Source organism: Salvelinus namaycush, chromosome 16 (assembly GCF_016432855.1).
Source record: "Salvelinus namaycush isolate Seneca chromosome 16, SaNama_1.0, whole genome shotgun sequence".
NCBI classification, from domain to species: domain Eukaryota; kingdom Metazoa; phylum Chordata; class Actinopteri; order Salmoniformes; family Salmonidae; genus Salvelinus; species Salvelinus namaycush.
The window spans coordinates 48,328,231-48,346,036 of NC_052322.1; the positions used below are offsets into that span (position 1 = coordinate 48,328,231).

Here is a 17,806-nt window from a genome sequence, read left to right on the forward strand (position 1 = left end):
CAATACAATTCAAGCCTTTACCCTTTCAATGGGTGGGGTGGGGTGGGGGGTTGTGCTGAAGTGGTCACAGGTATAGACCATAGACTTAGATAGACATCGCATCATTGTATCTGTCTCATTATGGTGTCTGAGAGAGCATGGGTCATCTCCATTTTGAAGTAGTCCATTTTCTTCTACTTCTATGAGTTGGTAAACAAACTGAAAAGTTGCATACTGCCACGTGGAGAGTGTTGTTTGAACAGGTATAAAGCCAAGATTGGCAATTTACAGCCACCTGTAGTTATGGAATGTTTGCTCACGGGTATAATTAATTGGCTGATCCCTCCTGATGACCTGGAAGGAAATAAGTGATCCTTCTTTAACTTAATAGGAATCCCCACCCAGTTGACTACTTTAAAAATGGTGGAAGCCCTCCATGGCAATGTTCATGCAAAAAGTTGGGTTATCCACATCTAGATACCTCTATCATTCTCTATGGTGTGTAGACCTTCAGCTCTGTGGATTTAGAGCTAGCCTTGTGTGTGTCCCACTAGTTGGAATCACTCTGTATGCATTAAGATCCCTTTCTGTCCCCTCTCCTTTATGTACTCTCTTAGTACAATGGCTAAGTGAATGTAACGTTATATGGTAATTGCTTCCACCTGTAAAGTTGTTTCTTATCAGTAACATTGACTAAGGGTAGACTAGGACATCAGACACACTCCATTGAGTACATTGTTTATTGGACACTATTATTCTCTCTTTGTTGTCAACTGTTCTGTCAATCAATTGGTCAATCTTCTTTCCATAAATAAGAGACCAACTCTTTGCTGTTGTCAGACCTCTCTCTACGTCACGGACAACTCCCCCTACCAGCCCCCATGACGCAAATTAATTAATCTCTTCAGATGCTGTGGCAGCAGAGTTGGTCCTATTCAGAGAAAGCCGGGTGGATGACAGTTGATGAGCAAGAAAAAACACATTCTCGCCTCTGATTTATAAAAAATTATAATTACGGGAAGAAAATTAAGATTATGGTTATAGTGTTTAAAAAAAAAATGGCACAGAATAATAATACGTTATTACATCTCTTCGCAGGGGGGTAAGTCATCCTATCCGACCTTTTTTTCTCAAATGTGACAGCTAGGTAGCATAGCTAAATATTTTAAAAGGAAATTACAGTAGCTAGCTACTTGCCTCTCGTTCCCGAGGGCGTGAGAAGGGCTAGCTAGCTAGCTACAACATGCGGTTGTTAGCTAACTGTAATGATGTACAATGTCAATGCGTTTCAGACTAGTTATTTTTAACTGGCTAACTAGTATATGTTTACCGGGGCGCGTTCGTAAACTCGCTCCGGCTATTTACTTTGATTTCAGAGCGCAGAATAACTGATGCTTTTACGAACGCACCCTGTATCATCCGTTTAGTTTGAACCGGTACCGGCTGGGTTTGAGGAGACGAGGTATATGACGAGAGGAGATCTCGTCATATACATCGGCTCCTCAAGCAAATGTACAGGTTCAAGCTTAGTTATGCAATGTCAGGTGGCCAAATAGTGTCATTCTCACTGCTAGCCATGCTAGTTAGCTTGGCTAATCAACCGGATATTGATTTCTGAAGCGTGCTAGCCGCTATTCTAGCTATCGCGTTAACATTTACGTTAGCTAGCTAACTTTATGCAGGACATTTTGGAATCTTAGCCATTTGTGATGCTGTCTATTTCTATAAAGTTTAACACTTGAGATACAATAAAATGCCAGCATCGTAAAATCAAGATGATGAATGTTTTAATTTGATGTGGCATTAGATGGCAAGTGGCGCAGTCTTTCTGACCCGCATTAACGTTACAAGGTTGCCACAAAACTCTTGCCTGTTTCTAAAATGTATCTTCGTAAAAAAAAAATTAACTTAACTTTTTAAATATATTTAATGATCTTTTTTTTTTTTATCTTCATGAGAGTTTCCCAAAGTCGGTCCTGGGCCCCGTGCATGTTTTTGTTCTAACACCACCGCTGATTCAAATAATCAAAGCTTGATGATGAGTTGGGTATTTTGAATCTGCTGTGTAGCGCTAGGACAAAAAAAAAAACGTGCATTGAGGGGGCCACAGTGCAGAGTTTGGGGAAACCCTGATTATTGACCATGCAAAGTGCTAAACTAGCAAACTGTCTCATGTTAGCTACTGCAGCTTAGAATGGCCGACTCTAAACTAAATACATATAAAACATTCTATTCTGCCATAGAGGGGAAACATGAAAGACGATCTTAAGGTACCCATCCTAAAATGTATGTTAGTTAATATATAGCTAGCTACACTAGCTAGCAAGTCATGAGAGAGAGCGATTCCAACCATCTTTAACCTGGAAGCTGATGAAGTGTTTTTTTTTTGGAAGCCAGTACTTATCACTCAATCAGTTAAGGTCATCCATTGACAGCTGTTGACATTTGGGAAAGCACCATTCAATACCTAGCGCTGATATTGCAATTACTACTCACGGATACTATATTAATCCCACAGAGGAATAGAAATCCCAGTCATATGCAGTATATCGTGTGTGTGTGTCTGAATATCTTAGCCAATGACAAGAAGTACCAGAATGGTGAAAATAACTTTATTTGTCATATCATGATATGTCACTACATATTAAAAAAAAGAAAAAGATTAGTAGCTACTTCACACACCCCATTGTGTATCTACAGTAGATTGGCGCAAACAGATTAGTTTCCTCCTATCATTTCAGACAGTACTACTTTTTTGCTTGAGATCCTAAATCTAGTTTCCCTTGTCCTGCAGGTCCTGGTACTTTGCATAGGCTGCCATGGTGCAGTGCACTTTCCAGGCATGACATTGAGAACTAGTCTATATTTACATAGGACTCTCGCAGTCTCTTCATTTGTAAATGAATGCCCAGTGAGTGTTAGTTTCAAATGTAAACATTTAACTTTGAGTGTCAATCTGGGTATCTGGCCTGTAGCCATATTAGGGTTAGTTAGGGTTAGGGTTATGATGTCCCGGGTGGCGCAGTGGTCTAGGGCACTGCATCGCAGTGCTAGCTGCGCCACCAGAGTCTCTGGGTTCGCGCCCAGGCTGGGCTGGGTTCGCGCCCAGGCTCTGTCGCAGCCGGCCGCAACCGGGAGGTCCGTGGGGCGACGCACAATTGGCATAGCGTCGTCCGGGTTAGGGAGGGTTTGGCCGGTAGGGATATCCTTGTCTCAGTATGTAAAATGTAATAAAATGTATGCACTCTACTGTAAGTCACTCTGGATAAGAGCGTCTGCTAAATGACTAAAATGTAAAAAATGTAGTTCCCAAGGGTGCGTAGGGTTATGTGACTGTATCATACACAGTATCTTATCTTATGGTGTCCCAGGCCGCTAGGAGGAATGACATGATAAACAGTGAATGGATGTCTAGCTGGGTGTTAAGAATTGGAATCCCTTGCATTTGGCAGTTGACCTGCCCTTTAGACACAGAGTACAGGGCAGGCAGTACAGGTTGACACACTAGATGAAGCTTATGCTAAACTAATCTGATTCTGTCTCACGTCTAAGCTTGTCTTGGACGGACAGGGGTTGTAGACGGGTATTTTTATGATGTCACTCAAGACTATCCCTGACTTGTTACGGTCATAAATGAAATAAAGTGCATGGTTTGGAGATTTAAAAGTCTATTAGGCTCAGAATATATTCCAGGGCAATTTCAGTCCTCGGGGGCCTGATTGGTGTCACAGTTTTGCCCCAGCTAACACATCGGACTCCAATAATCACCTAATCACTATCTTCAGTTTAGAATGCAATTTGATTAATCAGCTGTGTTTGCTTGGGATGGAGAAAAAGTGTGACACCAATCATGCCCTTAGAGGACTGGAGTTGCCCACCCCTGGTCTATAGGGATGCCTATTTTTGTGTTCTACCCCTGACACATAAAATACCTGGTCACTCATTTGTCAGTAAACATTCTCCACTTCTGGCGGTCTATGGTCATTTTTTTACACAGGTTACTGGAGCTCCGTCTCTATTGTCCTCCGCCATGTTAATAATTTATTAATAATGCCATATTGATGAGTTTTCCTCTTCTCAGTAAAGATGTAGTACAGATGACTTATAGAAATGTTGTCAACATATTTTCATCTTCCTCTCTGCAGATGTAGCGGCACGGTGGGAGCCATTGTGACTTGTCCACTGGAGGTGCTGAAGACCAGGTTGCAGTCTTCAGGCATCACGCTCCGGCCCGTGTTCCAGGTCCAGCTGGGCACGCTCAATGGTACTGGGGTCATCAGACCAGGCTCAGGCACCATTACACCACCTGGCCTGCTGCAGGTCTTACGGTAAGGGGTTGTCTTTATTATTAGCATGGGGCTAGTCTACAATGGGTCTTACGGTAAGGAGTTGTACTTCCTTATTAGCATGGGGCTCGTCTACAATGGGTCTTACGGTAAGGGGTTGTCCCTCTTCTTATTATTAGCTTGTAGTCTACAATGGCTTTTACGGTAAGGAGTTGTACTTCCTTATTAGCATGGGGCTAGTCTACAATGGGTCTTACGGTAAGGGGTTGTCCCTCTTCTTATTATTAGCATGTAGTCTACAATGGGTCTTACGGTAAGGAGTTGTCCTTCCTTATTAGCATGGGGCTCGTCTACAATGGGTCTTACAGTAAGGGGTTGTTCTTCTTATAATAGAGGGAAATGGTAATGGTGTCTTTTTGTAGACACTCCTCCATTGTTCGTTGGACAAAGCCTATGGGGAAAATTTAATGGCGTTTTTGGATAATCGCTGAATATAAGTTCTGAGGTAATCACAGGTTTAGGAGATCGTATACGTTTTGTTCTATGAGATAAGCTACATCAGCTAACGTCACTTTTCGTGAATTTTGAAGCTCACATAAAGGCTTCATAATTCATAGAGGTCATGATGACTGACTGATATTACCTCATAGAACAAAACATGAAGGCTTCATAATTCATAAAGGTCATGTTGACTGACTGATATTACCTCATAGAACAAAACATGAAGGCTTCATAATTCATAAAGGTCATGTTGTCTGACTGATATTACCTCATAGAACAAAACATGAAGGCTTCATAATTCATAAAGGTCATGTTGACTGACTGATATTACCTCATAGAACAAAACATGAAGGCTTCATAATTCATAAAGGTCATGTTGACTGACTGATATTACCTCATAGAACAAAACATGAAGGCTTCATAATTCATAAAGGTCATGTTGACTGACTGATATTACCTCATAGAACAAAACATGAAGGCTTCATAATTCATAAAGGTCATGTTGACTGACTGATATTACCTCATAGAACAAAACATGAAGGCTTCATAATTCATAAAGGTCATGTTGACTGACTGATATTACCTCATAGAACAAAACATGAAGGCTTCATAATTCATAAAGGTCATGTTGACTGACTGATATTACCTCATAGAACAAAACATGAAGGCTTCATAATTCATAAAGGTCATGTTGACTGACTGATATTACCTCATAGAACAAAACATAAAGGCTTCATAATTCATAAAGGTCATGTTGACTGACTGATATTACCTCATAGAACAAAACATGAAGGCTTCATAATTCATAAAGGTCAGGTTAACTAACCCTTATTATGACAAAGAACAAAACGTATCAGATCTCCTAAGCCTGTGTTTACCTCAGACCTTGTTATCGTCGTCTATCCCACAACCCTATTCTTTCCCCATTCATTTCCCCCGTAGGAATGGCTGAACCAATCAGAGGTAACTCATTTCTGGTTTTTAGGGCTACAAGCTGGCGCGCTCAATTAACGTGGGGACAGTCTCTACTATGGGTCTTACGGTAAGGGGCTCGTATAAGTGAGGGGGCACAGGAGGCTGCTGAGAGGAGGACAGCTTGTAATAATGGCCGGGAACGGAGCAAATGAAATGGCATTAACTACATGGAAACCACGTGCTTGATATAGTTGTTACCATGGAGAGAAAATATAGTTTCCACGACGTCAACAATCCTTTGATTCTAAGCCAACCCTGCCTGTTTTACACCACGGTTGCACACGCATCATTTATTTTTTTTAATTGGCGAAACAACCCACCCGTCTATAGGAGAAGAACTAATACCACAGCCTCATGTAGGACCAGGATATTATCAACTTTCCCCACCTGCGTTCCCTACCCATAACAATGTAGTTACCGGTCCACTTGGTATAGTACTCTCCTGATTGCCAGATGCCCGCTGTTCCAGCTGTCAGTGGATGTGGATGTGGTTTCTGACCTTTTTTTAAATTCAGAAATTCTTCAGGTTGTGCAAACCCACAGTTTTCATGGTCTCCGACAGTCTCCGCAGGTGTGGAAATCCGGATTGGACGTACTGCCAAATTCTCTGAAACGACGTTGAAAGCGGCTTATGGTAGAGAAGAAACATTATAAATTCTCTGGCAACAGCTCTGGTGGACAAAGCTGCAGTCAGCATGCCAATTGCACGCTCTCTCAACTTGAGACATTTGTGGTGTTGTGTTGTATGACAAAACTGCACATTTTAGTTGTTTTTATTGTCCCCAGCACAAGGTGCACCTGTGTAATGATCATGTGGTTTAATCAGCTTCTTGATATGTCACACCTGTCAGGTGGATGGATTATCTCAGCAAAGGAGAAATGCTCACTAACAGATGTAAAAAAAATTGTTTACACCATTTGAGAGAAATAAGCAATCTTTTATTTCAGATCATGAAACATGGGACCAACATTTGTTGCGTTTAAAAAAATAAATAAAATGTTTTTTGTTCAGTATAGATTAATCTTAAATAAAGAAGTACTTGAGATTAAAGACCGAGATTCCTGCTCTGATCGAAGCTCTCTTTGCCAGCTGTTAGGAGCACAGACACTGGTGCCTCCACCACAGAGCATGTTGGGAATGTGTTTTACTACCAGACAGGCAAGGACACACACGTACAGTGAGGACACTTATGTAAGTGCTGATGCCACCTGTGGAAATGTCCCTCGCCTGAGGCCCAGGGCCTGTTTTGGGCAGGAAGCAAGCAGGGTTGCCTCAGTCCACAGACTGTATGAGAGCGACGGTGTCACTGTGCCTCTGCCAAATTGAACACGAAGAGGAAGCTGTGCTGGATTGACCCACTACGGCTGTGCTCTGGGGTTTCTCGTGTTTTCACTTCAAGGGTTTAGAGCTTGTGGCCTTTGGTTGACTGACTGAACCAGTATGGGCAGGACTCCCGCTGAATGGATGATTGGCTCAACCCGGTTCACCCAGTGCCGTTTGGACATGAGCCATTGCAATTCTAAGTTACATAACCGCCTTCAAGTATCTGGTTTGGTTCATTTAGCCAATCATTGTTGTATTCAAAATCATCCTTGTTTTTTTTTTCCAATGTGAGAAGTTCAGGCTTGGTTGTTGTCTTTACTTTGACGATAATAACTAGCTCTGCGAGTCCGTATTGTGCCACGTAGTAACATTTGCTTTATTTACTTGGCCTGAACGGTGTTTTTCTTATAGGCCTAGTTGACTAAAATGACGTAGTTACAGTGAGGGAGGGGGGACAAAAAGGTGCCAGCAACATTGTCCTAGAAAACAGCTGTGCCTTATAGCAGAGAGCGGGACATATGCATTAGCTGACCTGTCGTGTGTCCACCCACCTAGGGTCATACCTGTCGTGTGTCCATCCACCTAGGGTCATACCTGTCGTGTGTCCACCCACCTAGGGTCATACCTGTCGTGTGTCCACCCACCTAGGGTCATACCTGTCGTGTGTCCACCCACCTAGGGTCATACCTGTCGGTGTGTCCACCCACCTAGGGTCATACCTGTCGTGTGTCCACCCACCTAGGGTCATACCTGTCGTGTGTCCACCCACCTAGGGTCCTACCTGTCGTGTGTCCACCCACCTAGGGTCCTACCTGTCGTGTCCACCCACCTAGGGTCATACCTGTTGTGTGTCCACCCACCTAGGGTCATACCTGTCGTGTGTCCACCCACCTAGGGTCATACCTGTCGGTGTGTCCACCCACCTAGGGTCATACCTGTCGTGTGTCCACCCACCTAGGGTCATACCTGTCGTGTGTCCACCCACCTAGGGTCATACCTGTCGTGTGTCCACCCACCTAGGGTCATACCTGTCGGTGTGTCCACCCACCTAGGGTCATACCTGTCGGTGTGTCCACCCACCTAGGGTCATACCTGTCGGTGTGTCCACCCACCTAGGGTCATACCTGTCGGTGTGTCCACCCACCTAGGGTCATACCTGTCGGTGTGTCCACCCACCTAGGGTCATACCTGTCGTGTGTCCACCCACCTAGGGTCATACCTGTCGTGTGTCCACCCACCTAGGGTCATACCTGTCGTGTGTCCACCCACCTAGGGTCATACCTGTCGTGTGTCCACCCACCTAGGGTCATACCTGTCAGTGTGTCCACCCACCTAGGGTCATACCTGTCGGTGTGTCCACCCACCTAGGGTCATACCTGTCGGTGTGTCCACCCACCTAGGGTCATACCTGTCGGTGTGTCCACCCACCTAGGGTCATACCTGTCGTGTGTCCACCCACCTAGGGTCATACCTGTCGTGTGTCCACCCACCTAGGGTCATACCTGTCGTGTGTCCACCCACCTAGGGTCATACCTGTCGGTGTGTCCACCCACCTAGGGTCATACCTGTCGGTGTGTCCACCCACCTAGGGTCATACCTGTCGGTGTGTCCACCCACCTAGGGTCATACCTGTCGGTGTGTCCACCCACCTAGGGTCATACCTGTCGGTGTGTCCACCCACCTAGGGTCATACCTGTCGGTGTGTCCACCCACCTAGGGTCATACCTGTCGGTGTGTCCACCCACCTAGGGTCATACCTGTCGGTGTGTCCACCCACCTAGGGTCATACCTGTTTGTCAGCTACTGGCATAAAGGTCATCCTTTCCTAGTGTCGTGTGTGTGCAAACTGTGTGTGTGTGCAAACTGTGTGTGTGTGCAAACTGTGTGTGTGTGCAAACTGTGTGTGTGAGCAAACTGTGTGAGAAGTCAATTCCCCCCCCAGAGGAGACTGTGTTCACAGTACATTTCCAGTCTTTAAAGAGTATAGAAAGAGGGTAGGGTGGTGGCCACAACAAACTCCAACGGGGTGTGTGTGTGTGTGTGTGTGTCATCAGTCAGAGGGCAGGGGTCAATGCTAGGGATAAGTGAAGAAGATAGCAGAGAACATTTCGTACACTGAGCTTCAGTTAACCTGACATTGGCTGCTGTTAAGCCTACCGCTGTTGTCCCTCACTACTGAATAAACGTCAACAAGTCATCTATAGAAATCGATTTTCATTCAGTCAAACTTATTGAATTGTACGGAACAAACTCAGAAGAATCTTCTGCAAAAAAAAAAAGATTCATCCCATTTGAGAATAAACTATTTTAGAAATCAAAGTTCCAATGAAAAATTGATTTGGGTATTTTTTTTTCTCTCTTCCCATTTCTAGGTCAATTCTAGAAAAAGAGGGACCGAGGTCTCTTTTCCGGGGACTGGGTCCAAATCTCGTCGGTGTCGCCCCTTCAAGGTAAACCCACTCTGCAGTCTACATTCAACACTGCATTTAACAGGGTGGATTTGGTGGAAGTACTGTTTTTGAGTGTGGATATGTTTCTGACTTTCTGTGTGCACTAACATGAACCACACACACACACCATGCCGTCTCAATTGACAGATGGTGAGACTTAAACAACTGGGCAGTAACAATATCTTAAGACGACACCATTTCCTAATAACGTGGTTTTCCTTTGTTTCACTGTGTTGGTGCGAAAGGCCCAGATTACCCCAACCTGGGTCCAGAGATTAGAAAACATACTAATAAATCTCCTAAGGATATGGGGAAATAGTTTGCCTTTTCGTAAAATGAAATGCCAATAATCTACTGGAGCTGTGTGACACCTAGCAAGTCTTCTTTCTGTTAACTTGAGCATCTGGTTACCAATCCTCCAATCACTAACGTGGATGGCAGCTCCAGGAACCTCCTGTGGCGATAGGATGGCAGCTCCAGGAACCTCCTGTGGCGATAGGATGGCAGCTCCAGTAACCTCCTGCGGCGATAGGATGGCAGCTCCAGGAACCTCCTGTGGTGATAGGATGGCAGCTCCAGGAACCTCCTGTGGCGATAGGATGGCAGCTCCAGGAACCTCCTGTGGCGATAGGATGGCAGCTCCAGGAACCTCCTGTGGCGGTAGGATGGCAGCTCCAGTAAACTCCTGTGGCGATAGGATGGCAGCTCCAGGAACCTCCTGTGGCGATAGGATGGCAGCTCCAGGAACCTCCTGTGGCGATAGGATGGCAGCTCCAGGAACCTCCTGTGGCGATAGGATGGCAGCTCCAGGAACCTCCTGTGGCGATAGGATGGTAGCTCCAGTAACCTCCTTTGGCGATAGGATGGCAGCTCCAGTAACCTCCTGTGGCGATAGGATGGCAGAGCAGAATAGTGAGGTGGAAGAGGACAAAGCAGGGGCCTGTTCAGTAGACACAAAATGGAGAGCTTCTATCTGAATTCGTCCAATAAGAAATGCGTGCTTCTTTTTTTTTCGTCGCAAAAATATTTTGCTACACTGTGCCCTGATGAACACGACGCCGCTTTATAAGTGACAGAGTTGCAGTATAGTGTTGATTTTCTAGGAATAAAGGGTGGCATCGTTAAGACATTGACCCTTGGTAATGTAAACATTAACAAAAAGTAGTCAATATTTCATGGAATCCTTTGTTTTCATTCACGGAGGGAGATATTATTGGAAAGCCAGACATGGATGGTTATACTGTATACTGAGAGAGGGGGGAAATACACGCAAGCAAAGATAACACGGCTTCTGGCCCTTGATGTTCTTTAACAGGATGATCCCAATGTAGACTTGATGCCTGAGCCCTTTTCCACCCCAGGGTTTATATACACTACATAGTATACACTACATAGTATACAGCCCTCACTAAGTATCAGAATCCTCCCCCTCCGTTCTTATTCAGCCCGTTCTGCTGCTGCCTGTGAACCCCCCCCCCCCCCCCCCCCACACACACACACAGTGAATGGGATGGGCTGTTCCAAATGCATAGCAGAAAGAAATGAGACTGCTCTGGACAGGACCCCTACAGACGGCATGTTTAGCTAGCTCTGTCAAAGACTGCTGCTTCACAGCACAGGCATCTCTGGGAAACGTGACGTTACAAACACACACTGCTGTTCACACACACACACACACACACACACACACACACACACACACACACACACACACACACACACACACACACACACACACACACACTTCTAAAGATGGGAACATTATTCATTCAGGGGGTTATCACCAATTGTCATTTACATTTTCTCACCTCCCTCCGTCTTTTGTCTTTGCAGAGCTATTTATTTTGCTGCCTACAAAAAGTCGAAAGAGACGTTCAATGGTGTCTTCGTCCCTAACAGTGGAGTGGTGCACATGTCCTCAGCTGGCTTTGCAGGTGAGACCCAGTCTGAAGCAGAACATATTGGGACGTAGAGCCCTGGGACGTAGAGGACGTAGAGCCCTGGGACGTAGAGACGTAGAGGACGTAGAGCCCTGGGACGTAGAGCCCTGGGACGTAGAGCCCTGGGACGTAGAGCCCTGGGACGTAGAGGACGTAGAGCCCTGGGACGTAGAGCCCTGGGACGTAGAGGACGTAGAGCCCTGGGACGTAGAGCCCTGGGACGTAGAGCCCTGGGACGTAGAGCCCTGGGACGTAGCGTAGAGCCCTGGGACGTAGCGTAGAGCCCTGGGACGTAGAGGACGTAGAGCCCTGGGACGTAGAGGACGTAGAGCCCTGGGACGTAGAGGACGTAGAGCCCTGGGACGTAGAGGACGTAGAGCCCTGTGTCTGTGGAAGCACTACATCCTCATTCTGTATGAAACGCAAAGCGATGGCGCCATGTAAATGCTTCCACCTTATGCAAACAAATGTTTTTTATACCTGTTGTGTAAACAGGAGCAACATTTGCATCTAAGCATGAAGAAAAAATACAGTGGAATTGTGTTCACCAAAACATGTATGTATGTATGTATACACAGTACCAGTCAAAAGTTTGGACAGAATAATAGTGAAGAAGCCTCCCGGGTGACGCAGTGGTCTAAGGTACTGCATCGCAGCACTAGCCGGCCGCGACCGGGAGGTCCGTGGGGTAGACGCACAATTGGCCTAGCGTCGTCCGGGTTAGGGAGGGTTTGGCCGGTAGGGATATCCTTGTCTCATCGCGCACCAGCGACTCCTGTGGCGGGCCGGGCGCAGTGCACGGCTGGCTTCCGGGTTGGATGCGCGCTGTGTTAAGAAGCAGTGCGGCTTGGTTGGGTTGTGTTTCGGAGGACGCATGGCTTTCGACCTTCGTCTCTCCCGAGCCCGTACGGGAGTTGTAGCGATGAGACAAGATTGTAACTACTAACAATTGGATACCACGAAATTGGGGAGAAAAGGGGGGTAAAATTAAAATAATTTAAAAAAGAATAATAGTGAAGACATCAAAACCATTAAATAACACATGGAATCATGTAGTAAACCAAAAAAAGTGGTAAACAAATCAAAATATATTTGAGATTCTTCAAAGTAGCCACCCTTTGCCTTGATGACAGCTTTGCATACTCTATAGAATGTGTTGTATAATGATTTAATTTCTGCTCTGTCAGGAATCCTGGAGGATTTGACCTCCCTGACCTTTAGTTCTTTCCCTGAACTCCCATCCAGAGATATAAAATTAAATCTCTCTCTCTCTCTCTCTCTCTCTTGTCCCTCTTTCCTGCTCCATCCAGTGATATGACATGAAACTATCTGTTTCTACTTCCTGTTTCAGCCTTTGTTACAAACTCTCTCATGAACCCCGTATGGATGGTTAAGACCAGGATGCAGCTGGAGAGGAAGTATGTACTTTACATTCCTAACCGGTTCATCTGTCTTTTCATCTGTCTTTTGATTACACATTTAAATGCAGACAGACACCTTCAAGAGTTTCTCTACTAATGGTACAGAACACGGAGCTGGTGTTTTATTTCAGGGTTACTGTAACTAGTCTGATCACCAGGCACCACCACGTGTAATGTGCCCTTTGACGAGCCCCCCATCTTAGCTGCAGTGCTGTCCTTGTGTTACGCAGTGCAGCATGGTTTAACATGTGACCAGGCAGGCCCATAAATACCCGAGCTGCTGACGCATTAGGCTGTGTGGGAGGAGGAGGCTATATTAAGCGGCTGCTTGCATACCAAATTGCACCCCCCCCCCCCCTAGTCCCTAATATAGGGCACTACTTTTGACCAGAGCCCTATTCAAAAGCAGTGCACTATGTAGGGATTAAGGGGTGCCATTTTGGAGCAGAGAGGAGACCGTGTTGAGGTCAGTTACAAGGATAAGCAGGTTAACTGGTGACCTAGAGTCCTGTTTACCCTCTGGACTTGTCCATAAAGCTAGTCCCTCGAACTAGTGTTAACTGCTGGAGGAAAAACTCATCAAATATTATTCTAAGATATATATTTTGAAATGTATTAAGAAGCTAAAAAATATGTACTTAAATGTATATTTGGGAAAGGAAATGGAATATAGGAGGTATTGTCTGAGAGAACGCCCCCCCCCCCCCCCCCCCATCTTGTCATGTGACCTATTCAAATCAAATGTTATTGGTCACAGACACGTGTATAGCAGATGTTATTGGTCACAGACACGTGTATAGCAGATGTTATTGGTCACATACACGTGTTTAGCAGATGTTATTGGTCACATACACATGGTTAGCAGATGTTATTGGTCACATACATAGTTAGCAGATGTTATTGGTCACATACACGTAGTTAGCAGATGTTATTGGTCACATACACGTGGTTTGCAGATGTTATTGTGGGTGTAGTGTATTGCTTGTACCTCAGACTCCATATTTGACTGGAGTCTTGAGGTATGCTGACCTTTCCACACGACAACTGATGTGTTTGGTGAGGTGAAGTGTTGACTAGCTGTTGTGCTCCTGACACCTCTACACCTGGTGCTTTAGGGGACACCATACACCTCTATACCTGGTGCTTTAGGGGACACCATACACCTCTATACCTGGTGCTTTAGGGAACACCATACACCTGGTGCTTTAGGGAACACCATACACCTCTACACCTGATGCTTTAGGAGACACCATACACCTCTACACCTGGTGCTTTAGGGAACACCATACACCTCTACACCTGGTGCTTTAGGGGACACCATACACCTCTACACCTGGTGCTTTAGGGAACACCATACACCTCTATACCTGGTGCTTTAGGGGACACCATACACCTCTACACCTGGTGCTTTAGGGAACACCATACACCACTACACCTGGTGCTTTAGGGGACACCATACACCTGGTGCTTTAGGGAACACCATACACCTCTACACCTGATGCTTTAGGAGACACCATACACCTCTACACCTGGTGCTTTAGGGAACACCATACACCTCTACACCTGGTGCTTTAGGGAACACCATACACCTCTATACCTGGTGCTTTAGGGAACACCATACACCTCTACACCTGGTGCTTTAGGGAACACCATACACCACTACACCTGGTGCTTTAGGGGACACCATACACCTCTACACCTGGTGCTTTAGGGGACACCATACACCTTTATACCTGGTGCTTTAGGGAACACCATACACCTCTACACCTGGTGCTTTAGGGAACACCATACACCTCTACACCTGATGCTTTAGGAGACACCATACACCTCTACACCTGGTGCTTTAGGGAACACCATACACCTCTACACCTGATGCTTTAGGGGACACCATACACCTCTACACCTGGTGCATTTTTTAAATTTAACTAGGCAAGTCAGTTAAGAACAAATTCTTATTTACAATGACGGCCTAGCCTGTCCAAACCCGTACGACCCAATGTGGTCGTTCTATGGCCCCAATGTGTGCCGCCCTATGGGGGTCCCAATTACAGCCGGTTATGATACAGCCTGGATTCGAACCGGGATCTGTAGTGACACCACTAGCACTGAGACGCAGTGCCTTAGATCGCTGTGCCACTCGGGAGCCCCGCATTGAGGCGCACCATAGCAACCTGGAGCAAAACAAGTATTTCCTATTGGTTCAAATAGTACCACTCTGTTTTTTTTTTTTTTTCTTCTTCTGTTTTCCACAAATTTTAAGTTCCTACTGGAACATTTTTCTTTGAGTCTAATCTAACCTCTAAATTCCTCCAGGGCGCGAGGGGAGAAGAAGACCAACGCGCTGCAGTGTGCCCGTTACGTTTACAAGACCGAGGGCATGAGAGGTTTCTACCGGGGCCTGACGGCGTCCTACGCCGGCATCTCCGAAACCATGATCTGTTTCCTCATCTACGAGACGCTGAAGAAACGCCTGAACGAAGCGCGCTTCGCGTCGCCAAACAGCGAGACGGAAAAAGGGCCGTGGGACTTCCTAGGCCTGATGATGGCGGCTGCCTTCGCTAAGGGTTGTGCTTCCTGCATAGCCTACCCACACGGTAAGCGTGGGGTTAATGGGTAGTAAATAAAATGTTAGGATATTAACTTGTCATACCACACACTTCAACGGCCAAAATGCACATTGACGTTGGAGGCCAAAACCGTAGCTGTTAAATGAGAACGGCCCAATCAACGGTCATCTAGTCTACTGTGGAATAAGCTAACGCACATCATGACTCAAAGTTCTATCATGTTCGACTAATTTCAGTTTGTGACAAAACAAGGAGTGTAGAGAATCATTGTAAAAAGCAAAACCCCTGTGAAATCTCTTTTCAATAACCCAGAACATCCATTTTAAAGCTGTTCTTAAAGCCGGTGTACAAAACCAAAGCTAGACAACAACAAAAAAAGGGGAAGCATTGAAATGGCACTCATAGAATGGATCTACAGTTTATTAGACTTGCTTTCAATGAGAATGACAGATCTATAACTCGCATTTCTTTGTGAATTTGGTTGGGTCGCCCAGAAAGCTACAGACTTGACCTTTTTGAGTGAACAGCCTTTTATAAAAACTCCCCACTTTCCTTCCATCTTCGGGTCAAATACTCTGTAAACTGCATTCAAAATCACCTTCTAACTCGTCTGTCTCCCTTCATCAGAGGTGATTCGTACAAGGCTTCGAGAAGAGGGCAGCAAATATCAGTACTTCTTCCAGACAGCACGGTTGGTTGCAGTGGAGGAGGGCTACACTGCTTTTTACAGAGGACTCATTCCTCAGCTTATCAGACAGATCCCCAACACAGCCATCGTCCTCTCCACCTACGAACTCATTGTCCACCTGATGGGAGACTCCTCGCAATGATCAATGACAACGTGTTTTGGTCGGGCCCATCGGATGGAAAGGGCAACATGATGTAGCTATACCCCAAGGCACTTTGGGGACGAAAGAGACTATCGTGCAATTGCAGAAGAAAGGAAACTTGTGTTTTTGTGAATTGTTGGTTTCTCTTGAGGGAATTTGACAGCAGGTTTTACTGTTATCCAAAGGACCTGAAACTGATTTTTAAGAGTGCATCCCAAATAGCAAACTATCCCCTATCCCTATTTAGTGCACTACTTTTGACCAGGGCCTTATAGGCTCTAGTCAAAAGTAGTGCACTCTGTAAAGAATAGGGTGCCATTTGGGACTCTGAAATAATGTTTTATTTTAATGGAAGCATGTTATGTTAAGGTGTTCAGAAGAAATTGTGGTACTTACGACAGGATAACTCTAGCCCGAGTCCCAGATCGGTTTGTGCTGTTATTACCAACTCCATTGCTGTCGTTTTGAGTTGTAAGTTGGCAAGACGACACAAAACAGATCTGGGAATCGGGCTAGGACAACACCATGTCTGAGAAGAACTTTAGTTTCCGTTTTTTTTTTATCATACGATGTAAAAAAAAAAAAAAGGGTCATCTGAATAGAAGAGCAAAGTTAAATTCAACTAAATTATTTTCTTGTATTTCTGTATTGTTAAATGCTGTTTCTCTTCTGCTTATCCATGTTGAATGTACAACGTTCCACCACTGTCTTTGGCCACAGGTTATTTCATTACAGGTTAATTAATTACAGGTTATTTCATTACATGTTATTTCATTTCACACTAATGATGGGGGAAGAAGGTGCTAGCTAGAGTTGCTATTTGCCAGGCAAAAGCAAACACACACACACACACACACGTGTTAGTCATCATGATAGTTTATTCATTCACTACCACATGGTGAAGTTTTGATTAGAATTATCGCTGAGTAATGTATCATATTTTACATGACAAATACAGGTTCATCTGTATATTGTGTTTGTTAAAGAACATGGTCATCTTTTACAATATAATGACAACGTGAATGCTTATTTGACCAGTGGCTCAATAAAATTGCATCAATAAGTGGTTCGGTTCATTTGTTTTTGAATGATGTCATACTACAGTAACCTGGTTGGAAAATATGGATTTCACTTGGTGGTCTACAGTAAAAGATGGACTGGATTTTTTTTTGTGTTATGGATTTCACTTGGTGGTCTACGGTAAAAGATGGACTGGATTTTTTTTTTGTGTTATGGATTTCACTTGGTCTACAGTAAAAGATGGACTGGATTTTTTTTGTGTTATGGATTTCACTTGGTGGTCTACGGTAAAAGATGGACTGGATTATTTTGTGTTATGGATTTCACTTTGTCTACAGTAAAAGATGCTGAATGTCAACTGGATTTTCTCACTTCACAACTCCGTACCAAACTACACTTTACATAGTGGTTCAATCAAAAGTGAAAACCCTATGCCAGACTGAGAAGGGTGAATATATATTAACCCTTATCAAATGTAGTTTATCTGATTTTACTAGAACATCCTCATAAGTT

The 17,806-nt window shown here is 44.8% G+C and overlaps 1 protein-coding gene across 1 annotated transcript; it reads left to right on the forward strand.

Annotated features, from left to right (window-relative positions):
* Window positions 1–870: 870 nt before the first annotated feature.
* On the forward strand, window positions 871–17,543 carry LOC120061530 (solute carrier family 25 member 33). Its single transcript, XM_039011439.1, has 7 exons — window positions 871–1,081; window positions 4,125–4,307; window positions 9,438–9,515; window positions 11,349–11,449; window positions 12,807–12,873; window positions 15,190–15,470; window positions 16,071–17,543. Exons 1-7 carry the CDS (start codon window positions 1,014–1,016, stop codon window positions 16,271–16,273), a joined length of 981 nt encoding a protein of 326 aa, XP_038867367.1. The 5' UTR covers window positions 871–1,013; the 3' UTR covers window positions 16,274–17,543.
* The last annotated feature ends 263 nt before the right edge of the window (window positions 17,544–17,806 follow it).

What these genes read in the sequence shown, in the direction of transcription:
- LOC120061530 (XM_039011439.1), top strand. Translation starts at nt 1,014, where the DNA reads ATGGTTATAGTGTTTAAAAAAAAAATGGCACAGAATAATAATACGTTA. An exon ending in GGCCTGCTGCAGGTCTTACG is followed by an intron (nt 4,308 to 9,437) that starts GTAAGGGGTTGT and finishes TCCCATTTCTAG; the next exon opens with GTCAATTCTAGAAAAAGAGG. An exon ending in GTCGGTGTCGCCCCTTCAAG is followed by an intron (nt 9,516 to 11,348) that starts GTAAACCCACTC and finishes TTGTCTTTGCAG; the next exon opens with AGCTATTTATTTTGCTGCCT.